The 20665-nt window shown below is 44.4% G+C and overlaps 1 protein-coding gene across 1 annotated transcript in view; it reads right to left on the bottom strand.

Moving 5' to 3' along the window:
* LOC137433227 (pro-neuregulin-1, membrane-bound isoform-like) overlaps positions 1-20665 on the bottom strand; it is a 376724-nt gene that overhangs the window by 63632 nt on the left and 292427 nt on the right. Inside the window, exon 8 of the mRNA XM_078784011.1 lies at positions 15231-15346. Coding sequence (XP_078640137.1) covers positions 15231-15346 — 116 coding nt within the window. The remainder of the gene's footprint in view (positions 1-15230; positions 15347-20665) is intronic.

The raw sequence follows: 20665 nt of genomic DNA, 5'->3' as shown, positions 1-20665 counted from the left end.
CAAGTGCAGGAATTGGTGAGGGTGTAGCCAGCGCAGGCAGTGGCAAGGGTGTCGTGATTGTAGACAATGGGGGAGAAGTGAGTACAGAGAGTTGTTAGGGCAGGAAGTGGTGAGGGTGTCGCGATTGAAACATGCAGTGGTGAGGGTGTAGCAAGTAAAAGCATTGGTGAAAGGTCTAGTGAATGCAGGCAGCAATTGCAGGTAATGGTGAGCACAGAGTGAGTGCCAGGAGTTTTGATCGTGTACCGAGTGTAGGAAATAGTGAGGGTCTAGTGAATGCAAGCGGTACTGGGGGTGCAGCGAGCGAAGGTAGTGGTGAGGGGGCATAGTGAGTGAAGGCAGCAGTGAAGGTGTAGCATGTGCAGGCAGTGGTGGGGAGATAGGGAGTGCAGGCAGTGGTAAGAGTGAGTGCAGGCATTTCCTGGTACTGTAGTATCTTACATATACAGACAGACTGTAAATGATTCAAGCTGTCCTGGAACTGATTTGTGCATCTCAAAACAAAGATTGCTTTCACCACTTTCAAGGCATATCCTGGATTGTATTGGTACAGCAATGGTGCAGACACATAGACAGAATTACATATATATTTTTCAGTTCATTAAGAAATCAAACTAAAAATAAGAGTACAATCGGGACATGAAAGAGAATGTGTGGATAGAGAAATGAAGAACAACAGAGAAACTGAGCTTATGGAAAAGAGGAAAAGCTGTCGTACTCCATTTTCACATCTCAGGTTGTCAGACTGCATGCCAACAACGTTTGAGTTTGCCGCAACCTTTAAATGTAACCATGTGATGCTGCAATGATAAAATTAACCTTTCGATGTTGTGGTGTGACAGCTTTTGATCACGATGGAAGACTTTGGAAAATAAACCCAAGCAGGACATTTTGAGATTAGCAACGCTGCCTGCTCTTGTGTAATTACAGCAGCAACTGATGGGAAATGCCTTAACCAGGTATGGAATTAAATGTACTAGATACAAGGAAATATCTTTGTGCTGATAATGTAAATGGTGTGCCAAAGAATGCAAGTTGAGCATGACAGTGTGAGATGAGAGGGGTGCGAGCTAATGGAGGAAAAGGGGGATTTTGAAGATCAAAATCAGTGTGAAATTTGGAATGAAAAGCAAGAATAAAATTGAAAATTTTGGAAAATATTGAGGTTGAAGCTCAAAAGCTTTCTGTGGCTTTTGCTTCCAAGCTCAAAAGGTAATTGAGATATTGCCCAGATGAGAAAGAAAATAAATAAATGATTAATAATGAAAATAAATAAATAAAAATCATAAAATAATTAAATAATTAATCAATTGCCTAATAGAATACCTAACCCACCACCATTTAATCCAAATCTGTAACTTTAAAAAATGTAATCAATTGAATCATTAATACATTAATTGATTAAGCAATAAATCAAAAATTGCCTTTATAGCCAAATCACTTGGTCATTGCCCAAAAAGGTGCCTGAGATGATGCCCAGAAGAGAAAGGAAACATAAAAGTACTTACTCGATAATAATTAAGTAACTAATCAATTAATTGATTAATCAAAAAACAAAAAATACCATTTTGACAAAGTACTTACTCACTATTGTGCCCAAATTTCAGCTTCTTAGCTCAAATGATGGCTGAGACATCGCCCGGACAAACAAACAAGAAAACAAACAAACAAACAACCAGAGTGAAAACTGAGAAATCCCTTTCAGTGTGCGTCATTGCCGAGCCCCCTTCGGTGCCCGGCAATGACGTTATGCAGCGCCTGGAGATGGCAGAGGAAAGGTGCGGTGTACAACAAGGAAAGATACATTCAAAGTGCACCGCCCCCATGCCAAATAATTAAACATCCTCCAGCGCGGCATTGCCGGGGCGCCTTTGGCACCCATCAATACCGCCGTGCAGCTCATAGAGACTGAATTGCGTGGAAAAGTTGCACAATAATTGATTGATTAATTGCATTATTGCAAAGGATGGCTGAGATATCGCCCGGACAAACAAACAAACAAACAAGAAAACAAACAAACAAACAACCGTAGTGAAAACTGAGTACCGTATACTGTATACTCGAGTACAAGACGATCCCATGTATAAGTGGACCCCAACTTTTTGTCAAAAAGTGGGCTTTTTAAAATTTATTCCGTGTATAAGACGGCCCCAGTTTTTTACTCAACATATTTTCACAGGCGCATGCTTTGTACGCGAGCCAACCAACAAGCAAGACTAGAAACATCGAGAAACTACGGCAATTTTCAATGAGCAGCATATGCATGCCGCCATCATGCATGTTTTTGTCTGGTCATTTGTTTAGATCATATTGCATTACTGATTAGCAATCTGTGTACCGCTAATGTGCGCAGGACTAGCCATTTCTAGAAATCACAAACCAGGAAGTGGTGTCCGAGTTGTTTTACCTGTACTAGTCTCTGTCGCCGATCAAGACTCACTTCCTGATTGAAAATGAATCTGAATGTATTTAACTCGTGTATACAATACACGTGTATACAAACAATACTATTTAACAGTATTGATTTAGTATTACTAATAGTAAATTATAATAGTTTCAATAATAAATCAATGCTGTTGTATTATAGTATAATTAAAGTTGTCCATTCATTAAAGTAACACCATGAAACATCTTTATGCTTTTATGCCACCTAGGGCTTTTATGCCCCCTACCTGTCAGGTTAGAAATCATAACCCATCAAGATGCCGAAGTGATCGAAATACACTGCTCAGTTCAAGCTGAAAGTCGTCGACTATGCGAAAAAGACAAATAACTGTGCTGCTGCATGAGAGTTTGGGGTCTCCGAGAAGATGGTTCGAGATTGGAAGAAGATTGAAACCAAACTGCAAACCATGCCGAAGAACAAATGTGCCAACCAGGGAAAGGCGAGAATGCTCCTGGAGTTGAACAGGACAACAATGTAGCAGAATGGGACCAGGAGCACCGTGCACAGGAGTGCACAAGAAGAGTGGGCCAAACTGCCAGTAGAGAAGTGTAGGAATCTCATTCATGGCTGTAGGAAGCGCTTGACTGCAGTTATTTTTAAGTCTTGGGTGTCAATAATTTTGTCAATGCCATTTCTTTTTATTTTCAGATTTAAAAGGATATATTAATTTCTGAATCAAAAACAAAGGTTCTGTAATATTAACAGTAAAATAAAGAATTGTGGAGACCAAATACTTTTGTCAATTTCAACTTACTTTTCGAGAAAATTGTGATTTATTTGAAAAAAAGTGCAAGGGTGCCAATATTTTTGGCCACGACTGTATATAAATTTATATATATAATGTAATATATAACACACACACACACACACACACACACACACACACACACACACACACACACACACACACACACACACACACACACATCTCAAAAACTGTAGAGCAAGAAGAACCCCCAAAAAGGCAGTGGACAGTGTCCCACATTCATGGATGATAAAATGTATGCAGGTATACAAGATCAACCCCAAAAAAACAAAATTAATTGAGAAAGCAATGGAACACTCACTGGAATACCACATTGATATTACAGCACTCGGGAAGAAAGATGGAAATACCAGGAGTAAAGATGGGATCTTCCTGGGTGATAGCCTTTGCCCCTCCTGTTTTGCTTGGCCTTGGACCGACTGAGAAACCTCATTAATGAGCAAGGACATGGATACACCCTAACGTCCAATAAGATAACTTCCAAAGAAACAGGAAAGGTGACACATCTACTGTAAATGGATGATCTAAACTCCTTGCACAGAACGATGAAAAAAATTGGTAGAACAACTGAAATTAGTGAAACGGTACTCTGATGACATTCAAATGGAATTTGGCCTCGGTAATTGTGCAAGGTGCACTTTCGTACACAGTAAACCAACAAAAAGGACAACATAAAAATCAACCTCGATATACCAATACAGGATCTAGATAACGAAGCATCATAGAATTACTTTGGAGTATAAATGTCTCACCAAATGTGCCACAAACAAATTCGCCAAACAATTACCAAAGAATACAGCCGTAGAATGAGGCTCATCCTGAAAATGAAAAGATATCTGAACCCAAGAAACAAAATCAAAGCCATGAACCAACTCACATCACCAGTATTCCAATACATATAGCCAGCCATAATAATAAACTGGCCACAAACGGAAATCAATAAACCAGATATCAAAACAAGGAAACTCTTCACCATCCACAAAATGTTTAACGAAAATCAGTGCATCCGAAGAATGTACCTGCCAAGACGTGAAGGAGGTAGCGGCCTGATGGAGCTCAAACAAGCGAACATAATGACAACTGTAGGATTGGCTGAATAAGTAAAAAGTGCAACAGACTACTGAATCAAATTTGTAAGCAAACACAAAGACAACAAACCAGAGAAGGTATCCATAACTCACCTTGTAAAAAAATTCCAAAGACAGGTGCGAATAGAAGATGTCACACATGAAACCGAAACAGAAATGGATACGCCCAGCAATTGTAAAAAAAAAAAAGAGAAAATAAAAATCTAAAGCAAATTTTTAACAAATATACACCAAGACCTGGAAAATAAGCACAGGAAGGTATAAAAAAGAATTGGACAGACTGGTCATAGACAAAGAAGGCTCTTTGGAAAGTCTAAGAAAAGATCAGCTCAACTGGGATGGAGAACGAATCATTTATATATGCACAAGACCAAGGACACTACATGAACGGTTTTCAGAAATTGATGGGACTGAGTCAATCCGACCAGGATTTTGCAAGGTATTGTTGCGGATATGGGACTTGGCCTCAATATCCGCTTGTAAATACTCCCCTATTTCCCCAATACTCCCCAACTATCCCCAATCCCCCATTCCCTAGTCCCATTGCCTGTAAATAACACTCTGTAGAACCGACCTTCCCCTTTTTCCCCCATTAAATGTCGTGCCCAGGTCCACCGCATCTCATGTAGCCAACTTTCGGACATCTTGCTAGTTATTCTTAGTCTATGTCAGTTAAGGACTCGTTTCCATTAATTCTGACTCTTCGTTGCACCAGAATGTGATTATATGGCACCAGTAGTGAGTTTAGGACCTTCCCATACCTCCCCGCATCTCTTCCCCATGAAGAAGCTACAACAACAACAACTACAACAGCAGAGGGGGGCGGCGCGGCGACGGCGCGGGGAGTGTGCGTCCTCACACCGGCTCGGTTAGCCGCCATGACCATGCGCTCCGACGGGGTTACCACGAAGGGGCTGGCTGTCAGCTCCTCGTCAAGGGCGGAGCCTGGTAACCCCCCCGCACGCACCCAATGAGAAGCAACGGGCCGATTCCATCTGGGGCGGAGCTAACGAGCCGAGGGCGTGTCACTCCCCGCCGGATATACGAAGCGACTCACCGGACGTGACGTCAGATGCGCCTGAACTACGGAGAGCAGAGGAAGCCACCGCCACCCCCAGCGCGACGATACCTCCCCGCATCTTTGGACCGGACCGAACCGGGTCGATTCTGCCCTGAGCCCAGGTGCACCTGGAGCCATCGACTGCCTGCCTTTCCTTGCCATCAATCCCCGTGTGAGTCAGCCTTGTCCCGTTTATCTGTCGTCTGTTGGGGTTAATATAAGTGTGTCTAAGTGCCTGTCTTTCTATGATGTCCCTCTTGTAGTTGTAATCTAACCTTCCGCCTTAATATAACCTCCTCCGGAGGTCTTGAGAACTGAACCCTTGGTGTCGTGTCATTTTAATCCAGCCGTGTGTCTTTTCCTTCATTGGCCTAGCGTAGCGCGACTCGGCAACGTTCGAGCATAATCGGGTAAACTGTGCAGACGTGGTCATACCAAACCGCTCGGTAAACTAACATCCACAACCGCGTCTGTAACAATTGGTGTCGAGGAGTGGAATTCGGACCCGGGACTAAATTTGTTAGGCCCAAACTTTGGGAGGTAGAATCGATCCGGAGCGCGTTTACTGCGCTCGACGAAATTATAACGGCGAAATTTGATTTTGTTATACGGAAATAAAAACCCGAATTTTGAAAGTCGCGCTATGGCAGACCAAGTCGGCTGGGGTCCGGTAGTGGAGAGTGAGGCAGGGTCGGTCCAGGACCAAATTGAGGGACGTGAGGAGAGCAAAGCAGCGAGGATAGCAGACGCACAAAATGGCGCCTCGCTGGTCACCGCGCCCGCGACCGTGGCAGCGCCCCTGGTGGATTCGAACCTTTTCCTCCTGCAAATGAGGGCCCTTATGGAACAAATGGTGGGAATGAGGGCTGATAGTGAGCGGTTGGGAAACCAAATGGGGGTAATGGGAAACGAAATGGGGGTAATGAGGGACGAAGCGAGGAGTACCGGTGAGGGGTTAGACAACGGGATAAAAGAGGTGAGAAATGGGTTAATGGGGGTAGAAAACAGAATGGCCGTTCAGGAGAATCAAATGGAAGGGATGAAAAAGGGGTTAGAGGGGTTAGAAAACAGTATGGAAGGCAAATTGAGGGACATGAGGGACCAAGCGGAAAGGGAAGTTAAACAAATGGGGCAGCAGATATAGGGGGTCAGAATGGGGGTAGAAACCAAATTGGATGCTCACAGGGAGGAGATGGAGCAGATGAGGGTGGCATCTGGGCAGGAGATGCAAGTGATGGGAGAGGAGATCAGAAGAGGAGTGAGTGAGGAGGTCGGAGGAGTGCGCGAGGAGGTGAGGCACTGTAAGGAGCACATGGAGAAGGAGGTGAGAAAGGGGACTGTAAAGTTACAAGGGGGCATAGAGGACCTGACGCAGGAGGTGGAGCAGCTGACGGTTGGACAGACGGAGTTAGTGGAGCAGGTTCAAAGGAACACTGTGGTATTAGGAGGTTTAAAAGCGACACAGAAAGAACTAAAAGATGACTTGGTAGCGACGAAAAGGGAATGTCAGATGGTACGTGAGGGACTGACAGCGAGGTTGGACGAGGTGGTAGAGGTAATGGAGACGAAGGACCGGCAGGTGAGGACGCACCTGGAAACGGTCAAGGTAGCCTTAGAGGACGAGCTTGAGGAGACGTACCGGGGAATAAAGGAGGTGAAGCAGAAATTAGAAGAAGTGGAAGAAGGGGTGAGCGAAATTAAGAAGCGACGGAGAGGGGATAAGAAAGAGATAAAAGAGGAGATAAAAGAATTGGTCCAAAGTCTGTGTTTGGATCATGATGATGTGCTCATTAACCGGATGAGGGATTCGCAGGTGATGGAGGAGAAGCGAAGAGGAAGAGGACCTGGTGTAAGTGGTGACCAATATGGTCGTGCGTATGATGCGCCAGGGGATTTAAGAAGCTTGGGGGTCGAGATTGACCCGGGTGTTCGTGAGAGGCCGTTGGTGAAGTGTGCGACAGGTCTGGTGTGCGAAAAAGGAGGTGTGCGAGAAAGTCCGACTCTGGGGTGTGTGAGGAAAAAGTGCGTGCCAAGGAGTGAGGGTGCTGGCGAGAGTGAGTCGGTCGTAGCGCGTGTGCGAGGGGGCACATGGAAGCGCGGTGTGGTAAGTGTTACGGAGGGTGTGACGGGAGAGTGTGCGCGAGAAAGGTGTGTGACGGACAGGTGCGTGGGGAAAGAGTGCGCTGTCAAGAGTGAAGGAGAATGCACACCTGTGGTGAGTGTTACAGAGGGTGTAACGGGAGAGTGTGCGCGAGAAAGGTGTGTGACGGACAGGTGCATGAGGAAAGAGTGCGCTGTCGAGAGTAAGGGTGAGTGCGTTGTCAAGAGTGGAGGTGAGAGTAGTGAGAGTGACAAGGAGAGTGAGTTGGTTGTGACAGGTGAGCGAGGATGTACACCTGGGATGGAAGGATGCACACCTGGAATGGTAGAGCGTGAGTGGGAATGCACGCTGGAGTTGGTGGTGAGGCACGTGGTTGGGTGTGCGAATGAGAGCACACCTGTGATTGTCACAGAGGAGGTGACAGAGGATTGGGCGCGAACAGGTGTGTTGGTGAGGTGTGCGACCAACGAATGTGTGCCAAAGTGTTCGGTGGTCAGGTGTGTGACCAAGGCTGTGAGTGGAATGAGGGTACCTGGGTGTGTAAGGAAAGGTACGAGGAGCATGGAAACGGCTGGAGGTGTGAGCAAGGAACGGGCTGCGGGGTGTAAGAATCCAGGTGAAGCATCGACGGTAACCAGGTTAGAGGTTAGGTCGACTTTTAGCCGAAGCGGGCCCTCGGTGCGTGCTGGGCCTCGCGTGGAACGGCTGCGTCCGTGCTCCACTAGGCGGAGCGGGCAGCCCGATAGAAAGGGTCGTCATGGCGACCACTTTTTGTTGAGGCATTCCGGCAGGTCGAGATCGAGCCATGGGATGGCTCCGTGCCGAGATGGTGCGTGGGATCTCGGCCCGGGTAAACCCCCGTCCCTGCACCGAATGCGGGACGTGTCCAGCCACTGGCACCAAACAACCCGCATTCATGGCTTGGCTTTACGAAGCCGGGCTTTGGACGGGAATTGGCGCACCGAGAGGCAGTAGTGAGTAGACTGGGTGATGAGGTTAGTGTTTTGGCCCCGAAATTAGAGAAAAACAAAATTTGATGATTGGCAAAGGAGTGGCAGTAATGATTGGCAGATGATGGGCAGTGATTGGCAAATTTTTGATTTGTTGAAATTTGATGTGCAAAAATTGGTAGTGAGCGATGGGCCCGGTGGGTAAGGCTGGCATCCCTGCCGCCCTTCCCATGGTGGGGGCAAAGGAGCAATAGATTATGGGGTTGATGGCAGTGAAGACTAGCCCGGGTGGGTTAGGTTATATTGTAGGGATCTAGCGGAGATGACAGTAGGTAACGTTAAGATTAGTTAGTGACTGATACCTGTAGTGGGGACGCAGGTAGATTAGTGTGGATGATAATGACGAGGGAGCGCAATCGTTTAAAGGGACGACTGGGAAGCGCAAGTTTCAGAAGGGAGTAGTTAGCTGAGATGATGCCGTGTGTGTGAGAATTGAACAGGTGTGATTGCACAGGTGTGCAACTGGACAGGTGTGTGGAGCAGTGTATGAGTAGTGAGTGTTGTGGATCAGCGCGAATGCGCTTGGGGAGAGAAGGGTGCAGGTGGCACCAGGTGTGAGAGCACAGGTGTGCAGGTACAGGTGTGTGGAGAGAGTTGGAGTAAGTGGTACGGAGTGGTGTGCATGGTGCGAAGGTGTGGATGGGGGAAGAGTGGACCCCTTTCACGAGTACCCGGGGCGGGTAGTGTAAGTGTTAGGTAGAGGGTACAGGTAAATTGTGGTTGGATATTGGCATTTGTGGTGCGGTTGCAGAATGGTGTTGTGGATGGGTGCATTAGTGTCGTGGAAATGGCTGGGCGTGTAGCCTGTTAGTGTGTGTAGTTGGTTGGGCACTCCACCACTGTGAGGATGTCGGCCAGGTGAGGCCGCAGGTGGGCTCTGGGAGCCGGTAGTTGTGAGTGGGTGCCTGAGGATCCCGGGTGTGGATCGGGCAGCCCAGTGCCAGAGAGGGCACCGAGTGGGGAGAGCGCCAGAGGGCCTTCCCCAGGTAGTTAGGTTAGGGTAAGGAGCAGGTAAGCTCGGAGGCAACTGCAGTGGTGGAGGTGTGCAGGTGGGTAGACCCACTGGGAGAGGTACACGCCACAGCCCAGAAATTGTGCGAGGGCACCGGCAGAGGAATCGGGGGAGTGAGACCCCAAATTGAAAAGCACCACAGTTGGCCAATGGGAATTGGTTTTTAGAACCCATAGTGTAAGAGGGCCAATGGTTTGGCCGGAGAAAGACCCCGGGTAATGTAAAGTTGTTAAAGTCATTTAGGAAATAGTTAGGATTGATGAACCTGTCGCACCATACGCAGCCACTTACCTGTGGTGATGATGATGACTCCACACCTGTGTTTTCTTTGTTTTGTTGCAGGAAATGAGAATTGCTGTGTGGATTGGTGAGACGCATCACGACGTGGATGAGACCTTGGGGTGATTCCATCTCTCCCTCCTTAGGAGGGACTGATGATGAATTGGTGATGGCAAATTTTGATGTTGAGTTGGAGATGGCAAATTTTGATGAGAGTTGGAAATAGCAAATTTGATTGGTTAGGAGGGAGAGAAGACGAATTTGGTTTATGGGAGGAACGGGGAAGACAGTAGGGACGTTTGTTGATTAGTAAAATAGATGTTTATGGGTAGTGTTGTGTTTTGTGGATACAGTAAGGGGTAAGGGAGGGGCCATGTAGGTTACCTGGTGGGGGGGGGGGGGGGAGCGTACGGTAGGAACGTACCTGTCTCACCTGGTTCCCATGTGCCCCCAGTGTGCATTACCTTGTATTGCGTGCACTTTTGCGCCCTTACCACCTTACTCACTTGTCTTTTCTTTTGTCTCCCACCTCCGAGGATCTGGCTTTGGGGTAGAGAGAGAGGAGAGAGAGGTGCTGGCTTCGCAGTTGTGGGCCTGCACTTTCGCTGCTTGCTGCTTGGATCGATACACCATATGGACCGCAATGTTTGTGGCCACCCACAATGGACCGCAGTTCTTTTGCGGCCAAGCACCACCCGTGGATGGACCTATGGGTCAACGTGGCACCTATGCCATACAAGGTGAACCACTAACAGTTGGCCCCCTGACGGCCACAATAGAGAAATGGACGCGGTTGGCGCCTTTCTTTATTTTTTTGAAGGAGGCAAGAACACCAAGTGCACCACACGAAGGCAAGACCAGCGGCAGAACATCGGCCGGCTGCGACACCACCGGTGATTTCTAAACACTTTATTGGTGCACCGGATGGTGCTCACTGTGTGATGGGGTGGTGCTTTTGGTGCTGGGAAGGGGTGCTCTGCACATTATTAAAGGCCGTAGGCCACAGAGCACTCGTGGGTTGGTGTATCGATGCTGGCATGCATGCTCTCTCTCTATGCATAACATCTGCATGTGTCCCTCCAAAAACAGGTCCTGGATCGTAGTGTAAATAGCAGCGTAGTCTTGTAAATAATGCTCCCTACCGGCTGTATGTTTAGTTTGCGAATTATTTCCGGATTCGGTTATCCTGTGGGTGTGTTTCTGTGAGGAGAAGGGTGCAACGTCGCAGGGGGACATATTTACTCATTGGTGAATATCTGTAAAACTGTCGCACTCAGGGTAGAGTTAATAGTAGAGGGAACTACATCTGAGTGCCACACTAAAATAGGTAAAAATTTATCGGGTCGGGGCGCCCCGAGGGTAGAGAAGGGTGCAATGTTGCGGATATGGGACTTGGCCTCAATATCCGCTTGTAAATACTCCCCTATTTCCCCAATACTCCCCAACTATCCCCAATCCCCCATTCCCTAGTCCCATTGCCTGTAAATAACACTCTGTAGAACCGACCTTCCCCTTTTTCCCCCATTAAATGTCGTGCCCAGGTCCACCGCATCTCATGTAGCCAACTTTCGGACATCTTGCTAGTTATTCTTAGTCTATGTCAGTTAAGGACTCGTTTCCATTAATTCTGACTCTTCGTTGCACCAGAATGTGATTATATGGCACCAGTAGTGAGTTTAGGACCTTCCCATACCTCCCTGCATCTCTTCCCCATGAAGAAGCTACAACAACAACAACTACAACAGCAGAGGGGGGCGGCGCGGCGACGGCGCGGGGAGTGTGCGTCCTCACACCGGCTCGGTTAGCCGCCATGACCATGCGCTCCGACGGGGTTACCACGAAGGGGCTGGCTGTCAGCTCCTCATCAAGGGTGGAGCCTGGTAACCCCCCCGCACACACCCAATGAGAAGCAACGGGCCGATTCCATCTGGGGCGGAGCTAACGAGCCGAGGGCGTGTCACTCCCCGCCGGATATACGAAGCGACTCACCGGACGTGACGTCAGATGCGCCTGAACTACGGAGAGCAGAGGAAGCCACCGCCACCCCCAGCGCGACGATACCTCCCCGCATCTTTGGACCGGACCGAACCGGGTCGATTCTGCCCTGAGCCCAGGTGCACCTGGAGCCATCGACTGCCTGCCTTTCCTTGCCATCAATCCCCGTGTGAGTCAGCCTTGCCCCGTTTATCTGTCGTCTGTTGGGGTTAATATAAGTGTGTCTAAGTGCCTGTCTTTCTATGATGTCCCTCTTGTAGTTGTAATCTAACCTTCCGCCTTAATATAACCTCCTCCGGAGGTCTTGAGAACTGAACCCTTGGTGTCGTGTCATTTTAATCCAGCCGTGTGTCTTTTCCTTCATTGGCCTAGCGTAGCGCGACTCGGCAACGTTCGAGCATAATCGGGTAAACTGTGCAGACGTGGTCATACCAAACCGCTCGGTAAACTAACATCCACAACCGCGTCTGTAACAGTATAAACAGAAAGCATGAGCCACAACCTCCTCCAGAAAGCACGAGATTTAAAAAAAAACTCATGTCAGAAGAACTGTACACCCAAAGACACAACAAAGTATGATGAGTGTTTGATGTATGAAAAGTGTTTAAACCACTGACACATCTGTAAAAACTTCAATATCACAGTTTCATAAAACTCATGGAAACATGAAACAAAAACGATAATTGAAAACAAGGAAGTAATGCTCACGTACGACCTCGTTATACCATAGAGCGTGAACATCGAAAATAAAGCATATAGTACTTTGGTACAAAACAGAAAATAGTGCATTGCTAATTGAGGTATCATTCCCCAGCGATTTTGGCCTAAACAAAGTAGAAATGAAGAATATGACCAATTGTCAAAATGATGTCAAAAGTTATTGGAAGTTGAAGAGTGCTGAAATTGTAACGGTAATAATTGAAGTAATGGGAATAATACAGGAGAACCCCACAGAGATCTTAAGATGGTGAGCGTCAGTGAACAGCAATCTTCAAGTCTTTCCACAGATTCTCAATGGGATTCAAGTCTGGGCTTTGGCTGGACCACTCAAGGACTTTCACATTCTTGTTCTGAAGCCATTCCAGTGTTGCTTTGACTGTATGCTTGGGGTCATTGTCTTCTTGGAACGTAAATCTTCACCACAATCTGAGGTCTTTTACCTTCTGAAGCAGGTTCTCCTCAAGGATTTGCCTATATTTGGCTCCATTTATTGTTCCCTCTATCCTTACAAGTCTCCCAGTCCCAATCACTGAAAAAGCATCCCCATAGCATGATGCTGCCACCACCATGCTTAATGGTAGGGATGGTGTTAGATGGGTGATGAGCTGTGCTCGGTTTCCGCCAGATGTAGCGCTTTGCATTCAGGTCAAGGAGTTAAATATTCGTCTCATCAGACCACAGAATCTTTTGCGTCATGGTCTCAGAATTTTTCACGTTCCTTTTTTGTAAACTCCAGACGTGCTGTCATGTGCCTTTTTCTCAGGAGTGGCTTCTGCCTGGCCACTCTCCCATAAAGCCTAGATTTGTGAAATTCTGCAGAGACTGTTGTCCTTCAGGCAGGTTCTCCCATCTCATCCAAGAAACTCTAGTTCTGTCAGAATGGTCATTCATTGGGTTCTTGTCACCTCCCTGATCAAGGTTCTTCTTGCCCAGTTACTCAGGTTGGTCGGACGGCCAGCTCTAGGAAGATGTCTGGGCAGTTCCATATTGTTTTAACTTTCAACACTATAGAAATTATTTTATGCCCTTCCCCAAATCCTCCTCACAATTCTATCTGAGTTCTAGGACAGTTCCTTGGACTTCATGGTCGAGTTTCTGCTCTGACATTCACTGTCAACTGTGAGACCTTATATAGAAAGGTGTGTTTCTTTCTAAATCATATCCAATCAATTGAATCGGCCACAGGTGGACTCCAATAAAGTTGTCTAAACATCTCAAGGATGAACAAAGGAAATTGGATGCATCTGAGCTCAATTTGGAGTGCCATAGCAAAGGGGTTGAATACTTATTTACTCAAGACATTTCAGCTTTTCATTTTTAAATATTTGGTAAAAAAAAAAAATTTGGTTTTTAAATTCCACTTTGACATTATGGGGCTATTATGTGTATATCAGTAACAAAACATCTCAATGTAATCCATTTTAAATTGAGGGTGTAACACAACAAAATGTGGAAAAAAGTCAAGGGGTGTAAATACTTTCTGAAGGTGATTTAAAAAAAAATTGGTATACATATGTCGTGATTGTGATGTCTGTGGGAGGGAATCAATAATGATATCTGTTGATGGTTTAATATCTGTTGATATCTGTTGATGGTGCAGTGTTTAAATCAACGCAAAATACCATGTGTTCTGGTGCCAAATGCTTTCGGAATGCATTCTTTCAGTTCATCAATTGATGCCATGTGATATTATCCAACCTTAGCTTTGACGTACCCCCACAGAGCATTGCCACAAGTGGTCAGGTCAGGACTGCACGGTGGCCACATAAACTGTCAATCTGTTCTCATGATCTACATCTGACAATTCACAAATGACAGTTGGTTTATATCATTTCATGTGAAGATCTTCTTTCATTGTGCGACGTAACGATAAATATGAAACGCCCAACTCTGCAGAACGTTTCCGTAATTATTTTTTTGGAGATCTGAGAATAGATGTATTAATGTTTTGAATTACCAAATCACAATTTTTTAGTGGTCCATTGCGTTTGCTGTCAATTACACTTCCAATCTGAAATTCCTTTTTTCCCAAAGATGAAGATTTCATTTTGACGGTGCTGGACTTCCAAAATGCTCCTCGAAGTCTTGCACCTGTTTCATCGTCTTGTTTTGTGTTTCTACTCTTTGGGTACCACACCACTGCTACCATCCTCTCTTCCACTGTAAATTAACTGGTGTCTGCCATCTTGGTTTAATGTATTATTTGTATTACCTGAAAAAAACATTATAAATACATGGTGTAAAAAATATTGCGTAAGAAGCTAAACCGTGTCCTGGGACTTATGACTCACCCTGTCGGACCGCACTGTCCAATATGGGCTTTTGCCCCATATTTCCACACGAAGTTCAATGTCACAAAAACTTTGAATCCTTAATGAAATTATTATAAATGATGAAATACAGTCACTTTCAGTGAGCCGAGTACCGCCATGCTGGGAGTCTCTGTCCCACGTGGAGTAGGAACAGAGAAGTCCTGACATAAATCCATCATGGAAATGCTCCACAACTCGTTTTCATGCATGTACATGTATTTATGATTTCACTTATGGACAATTTATGATTATTTATTTATGATTTCGCTTATGGACGATTTATGATTATATATTTATGATTTCACTACTAATTGCCATTTATTTGGGTCTCTCACTCCTTAAAAAAGTTTGAATAAAGAATTTGAACCATAAAAACATAAACAGCAAACCCATCTCAAATATGTCATCCAATGGGATTGTTTTTGTCCGATACGGTCTTACCGGCAGTTATGTCTGGAGGATGTGGTTGGTGTGGTGGAGTGGTGGCTCGTAGAGAAGGAGCAGTCGGTATCCCTGGACAGCTGATGTTCATCAGAACCTGGGTTCTTCTGTACATACTGTTTTGGAAACAAATTAGAGCCTCAAACAATACCAGGTATATGAATTATAAACTTGATTCTACCTAAGAATTCCATGGCAATCATGGACTTGTGAAACACTCAACACAGGTGGGTAATGTGTGTAAGATGGCAAATGGTGCTGTAATGATGGAGACACCATATGTCGCATTCATGTATGATGTAACTCTTCACATTAAATGTTTTTTTATCGTCTTATGGACACGCGTTATGCCACAGTAACCTACTTCTGGTTAAACTTCCAAAATCCTGAGTACCGATCGGTCTCCATGGACCGGCCCTTTCCCTCTTGTCTCTCCCCCTTTCTCTGTCTCTCTCTCTCTCTCTCTCTCTCTCTCTCTCTCTCTCTCTCTATCTATCTCTCCCTTTCTCTCTAACCCAGCCATGGCCATGACTTCGTGAAAGCGGGGGTACGCCATCCTAGATGTGGGGGATTTCTGGGTCGCTCCTGGAAGATTGTTCGGCTGTCTCCGTGCTGTCCAAGGCATTCAAGAGAACTGTCCAGGGCTAAACAACAAGAACAACAACTTCCAAAATCCACGCTGATTGCACACCTCAATCATTTGTTGCTCACTTCTCTAGTCTTTGGAACAACCTTCCAGAGAGCGTTCTGTCTCACTCTTACCTCTGGGCTCCCAGCAAGCAGAGCACGTCACTTTCTGTCATCCACAATTCTGACCCATGACCTTTATCACTCCCACTGACCTAAGCTCCACTTCTCTCTTTCCTCTTTTCAGGTTTATCCATTCCTTTGCTTAATGTGTCAAACTCTTGCCCCACTGCCTCACCGCCCCCTCTGTCCCCTCGCTCTTCCATGAGCCTCACTCTAGCAAAGAAACAGAATTCGTTTTGTGTAATCATTCATCCATATACATGCATTACAATTATCATTTAATTGCACACATGATATTATGCCTCTTCAATTAGACCATGCTCACTGAGAAATTATACAATAAAGAGGAATGCACACCAAGATAATTTGGAATCACAATATTTAGCAAAGAGTAATCAAAATAAAATGCAGATTGGTAATTACGTTAAGGGGTACAAAGCTGACGTTTCAAAAGGACTCGTAATCCCCAGTTTGCTGACATAAGGAAGGATGCTGTTTGGAACAATTGAACATCTTACAATGTGCTGACAGAAAGAAAATGACACGACGACGACAGAATAGCAAATGATCACGAAGACTGTCGTGCATTTCTGGTGAAGGATTATTTGTAATTATTTTCTCATTCAGGGACCGTGAACTGGCAAAGTAGCACGTGTTGTTTATGAAGGAGTGGTTGTTATTGTTGTCGTCGTTATATAGCCCAGGACAGTTCTCTCAAACAAGCCCGTGTCACGCAGGCAGCTGATCTGTTTCGCATGAGCGACCCAGAGATCCTCCACATCCAGGATGGTGTGCCCCACCTTCACAAATTCAGGGCCACGACGGAGTGAGAGAGAGAGAGAGAGAGAGAGAGAGTGAGAGAGAGAGAGAGTGAGAGTGAGAGAGAGTGAGAGAGATGAGAGTGAGAGTGAGAGAGAGAGAGAGAGAGAGAGAGAGAGAGAGAGAGAGAGAGAAAGTCAAGAGGGTAAGGGTCGGACCACGCTGCCCTGACAAATCCAGGCATCAGGGAAGAATGGGTGGGGAAGATTTGGCCCACAACTTGTGCTGGGTGGTACAACCACCACAAAGAAGCATCCCCAAGAATTGTCTTATGAAGGAGTTGCTTGTATTGCAGGAGAAAACACTATTTTTAGAGCTGATTTCAAACTCTTTTCATTCAAATCCAACTTTTTTTTCTCTTTCCCTCTTGCGATGTTGTTTCACATTTCAGTTGTCTGGCCATGTCTGAATTGAAGTGACAAGAATTCTCATTTTCACAGCTCAAAAGGCAACCATAAACCAGTCATCCATGAAGATCCCCAAAATATAATGTATAAAGATAGGAAAGTCAGCTTACAGCATAACTCACAAAATGGATGGAAACATACTTTAGAGCAGCATTTCCCAACCTGGGGGAAATTTCCCCCTTTTTGGAAATTTTAGGATTCCAGGGGGGAAACTTATTCCAAGGGAGATACAATATTAGCATTCGTGTAATATTGTGCTTTAGTGAATAAATCTCAAATCTTTAATTCTTTTCTTCTTCGACTTTTTACTTAACATAAACATTTATAACATCGTTGGTAAATAAAAATTTATATACAATAATTTTTTTAAATGAAATTTATATGTGTGAGTGTGTATGTGTAGGAGTGTGTGGGTGTGTGTAGGTTTGTATGTATGTGTAGGAGTGTGTGGGTGTGTGTGTTTTGCTATATTTTAATGTAATTTATTAATATTATGTTATTTATGTTATTAAGCGAATAAATTTTGTGTTTTGCCTACTTTTTTCCTTGTTTATATATATATGTATATATATATATATATATATTTATATATATATATAAAAGGGGGGGGGGGGGTGGGTGGGGGTGGGGGGAAATCCGGACGGTTGAACTGGTTGAAGGGGGAAACGACAGAAAAAAGGTTTGGAACTACTGCTTTAGAGCAAACAAAGTGCGTCAGCAAAAAAAAAAAAAAAAAAAAAAAAAAAAAAGGAAAGCAAAAAAAATTTGGAAGGAATATTTAACTTAATCTCCATGCAATGTATGCACTTGATTTTGAATGCAGAACGAGTGATCCTTGAAAAAAATCAAAACTATTCAGAAAGCATTAATTATATTTAACCTGAAATCAATATTGATATTATCGCTCAATAAGGCATTGGAATTCGTACAGAGCTTCCAGGTTCTAAATTTGATTACTACAGGATTATATTTTGAATTTTTGATCTTTTTAAAATTAAATTGCTAAGTTAGCCTTGGGATATAGAAGTTGTGTAATTCGCATAAAGATGATTTACATACTCATTCAAAAAATCAAGAGTTCAATCATGGATGGGAAGAAGGGGTAACCCCCATTTTTTTTATTTGTGATAATGTAAATATTGCCATTGTTTGCGGATGTACTTTGCGAATGTGCACAAATGGAGCAATTTATAACGAATATAGACTATGATTTATAACGATAGTGTTCCATACATCCGAATTCCCTTCTTCCCTTCCTCACATTTATTATCAGTTAATTATCCCGTCCAGTGTCCACAGCAGGTGACGGCGTTTTGTAATCACTGCTGTGTGTCTGTGTGTGTGTGTGTGTGTGTCTGTGTGTGTGTGTGTGTCTGTGTGTGTGTCTGTCTGTGTGTGTGTCTGTGTCTGTGTCTGTGTCTGTGTCTGTGTGGGTCTCTGTTTGTCTGTCTGTCTCTGTGTGTGTCTGTTTGTGTGTCTGTCTGTTTGTGTGTGTGTCTGTCTGTGTGTGTGTGTGTACGTGTGTATATATGTGTGTCTCCTTTTGTCTGTCTGTCTGAGTGTCTGTGTGTGTGTATGTGTGCCTGTGTGTGTGTGTTTCTGTCTGTGTGTCTGTCTATCTGTGTGTCTGTCTATCTGTGTGTGTCACTATTTTTCGCAGAGATGGCTGAACGGAACTTCATCAAACTTTCAAAAGTTCATCAGTGAGTGCTGGGGAATCCTTTAGGCAAAATAATTTTTGATAATTTAGAAAAGAAAATTTTTTTTGTCTTGTTTTAATTGCTCTCTCATGCCTAAGTCTTTGTAGCTACTGTTTGTGCAAGGTAATATTAAATGATCCCGAATCCATTCCTTAGTTGGTGTAGGGAAGTGTTTTAGGCCACCACAAAAAAATACACCGGCCAACGTCGGGTACCCGGACAGTGTGCTATACGTATATTTAAGCTCCTCCATGAGCCTTGCATCATTGTGAAAATAATAAAATTTTACAAATACAAAATTATCTTCCTCACACTACAAAACTCGTACTACCATTATTATGTTTTTCTTCTTCTTCTCCAAGAAAAGGCACATGCAGCTCATTATGATGTCAATAGATTCACTATTAGCGTGAATATTCACTTCTCATTCAAAACCATGACCTCTGCTAATGGAGTCAGGTAGGATTCACTGGTGGAAATGAAATATTAATGCATCTTTTTGGATCCATCACACAAATGCAAATTAAAATCCTGTGAATGTGCATAAAACGAAAGGCAGAAGTTAAAAAAGCACAACCCCAAAAGGAAGAGGTTGCAAAGGAAACCGAGCATCCTTATACGGTCCATTGGTGATTATGTGGCCTGAAATATAAACCAAGAAGGGCATCAGTTGCTAGGTTGAGATTGTTGTAAAACGCTATGATTAAATAGGAAGTTAAAATTGCTGTAGAAAATGGATATGCAAAAATCATTTTTCAAAGACTCGGTAGTGGAATTGTCCGAGTGTCCGCTCTGAGTTTGGGAGGTCAGTGGTTTGAACCGTGCGAGTTATGCCAAAAACTTACAAAAAATATACCAAAAACTTACTTACTTAAAAAAACATACTTAAAATGGTTTGTGCTGCTTTCTTGCTTGACCCCAACATTTAAAAAGGATATAATATGGACAAACAAGAACAAGTTGGTTATAATAGTACAGGCCAGGATGGGCCTAATGGCCTACTCCTATGTTGACATTCCTTGTAAGGGAGCTCGTATTATAATGAAGCTATAACTCAGTTTTTTTTTTACATCAGTCCCAAGACTTACGTTTCAACACTTGTAAATCATAGGTTCAATTTCCAGACTAGTTTTGTGCATGTAAAAAAAGGAAATGAAAAATCTACAATAAATTTGTAGATTTATGCATATTACGTTTGGTATGCTGGTGACACATGTTGAGGTCCACCACATTTCTGATATTTGTCTTCAAAAGGATTGAACATCAATCATATCATGTACATTGTCATTCTAAATTCTATCCTATCCTCTCCTATCATCTATATATACTAGGGCATGCCCGTACTATATATATGCCCGTACTATATATCTATCTAAAATTATATCCCCCCCCCTCTATTTACATGAAATGGTTTGGTCCATTCGCAACGCCAAAGCGAACGGCGAACGGCTTGCGAGTACAGTGACAATCCCCCCCCTCTATTTACATGAAATGGTTTCGTCCATTCGCAACGACCACAGAACCCCCCCCCCTCTATTTACATGGAATGGTTTGGTCCATTCGCAACGCCAAAGCGAACGGCGAACGGCTAAATCGCCATAGCTCGGTAAGTACTTGTCCGATTAATTTCAAACCTTGAAAAGGCACATCCTCGGGTCCCCAGCAATATACCTGGCAAGTTTCAAGTATATCGGACCGGTAGTTGTCGAGAAATCGTTGTCGCATACATACACACACACATACACACAGAGATTAGTGG

The sequence above is a fragment of the Myxine glutinosa genome, chromosome 8 (genome assembly GCF_964187855.1).
Source record: "Myxine glutinosa chromosome 8, kmMyxGlut1.1, whole genome shotgun sequence".
NCBI lineage: Eukaryota > Metazoa > Chordata > Myxini > Myxiniformes > Myxinidae > Myxine > Myxine glutinosa.
The sequence above is the reverse complement of the archived record's forward strand: the minus strand, read 5'-3'. Positions and strand labels throughout refer to the sequence as shown.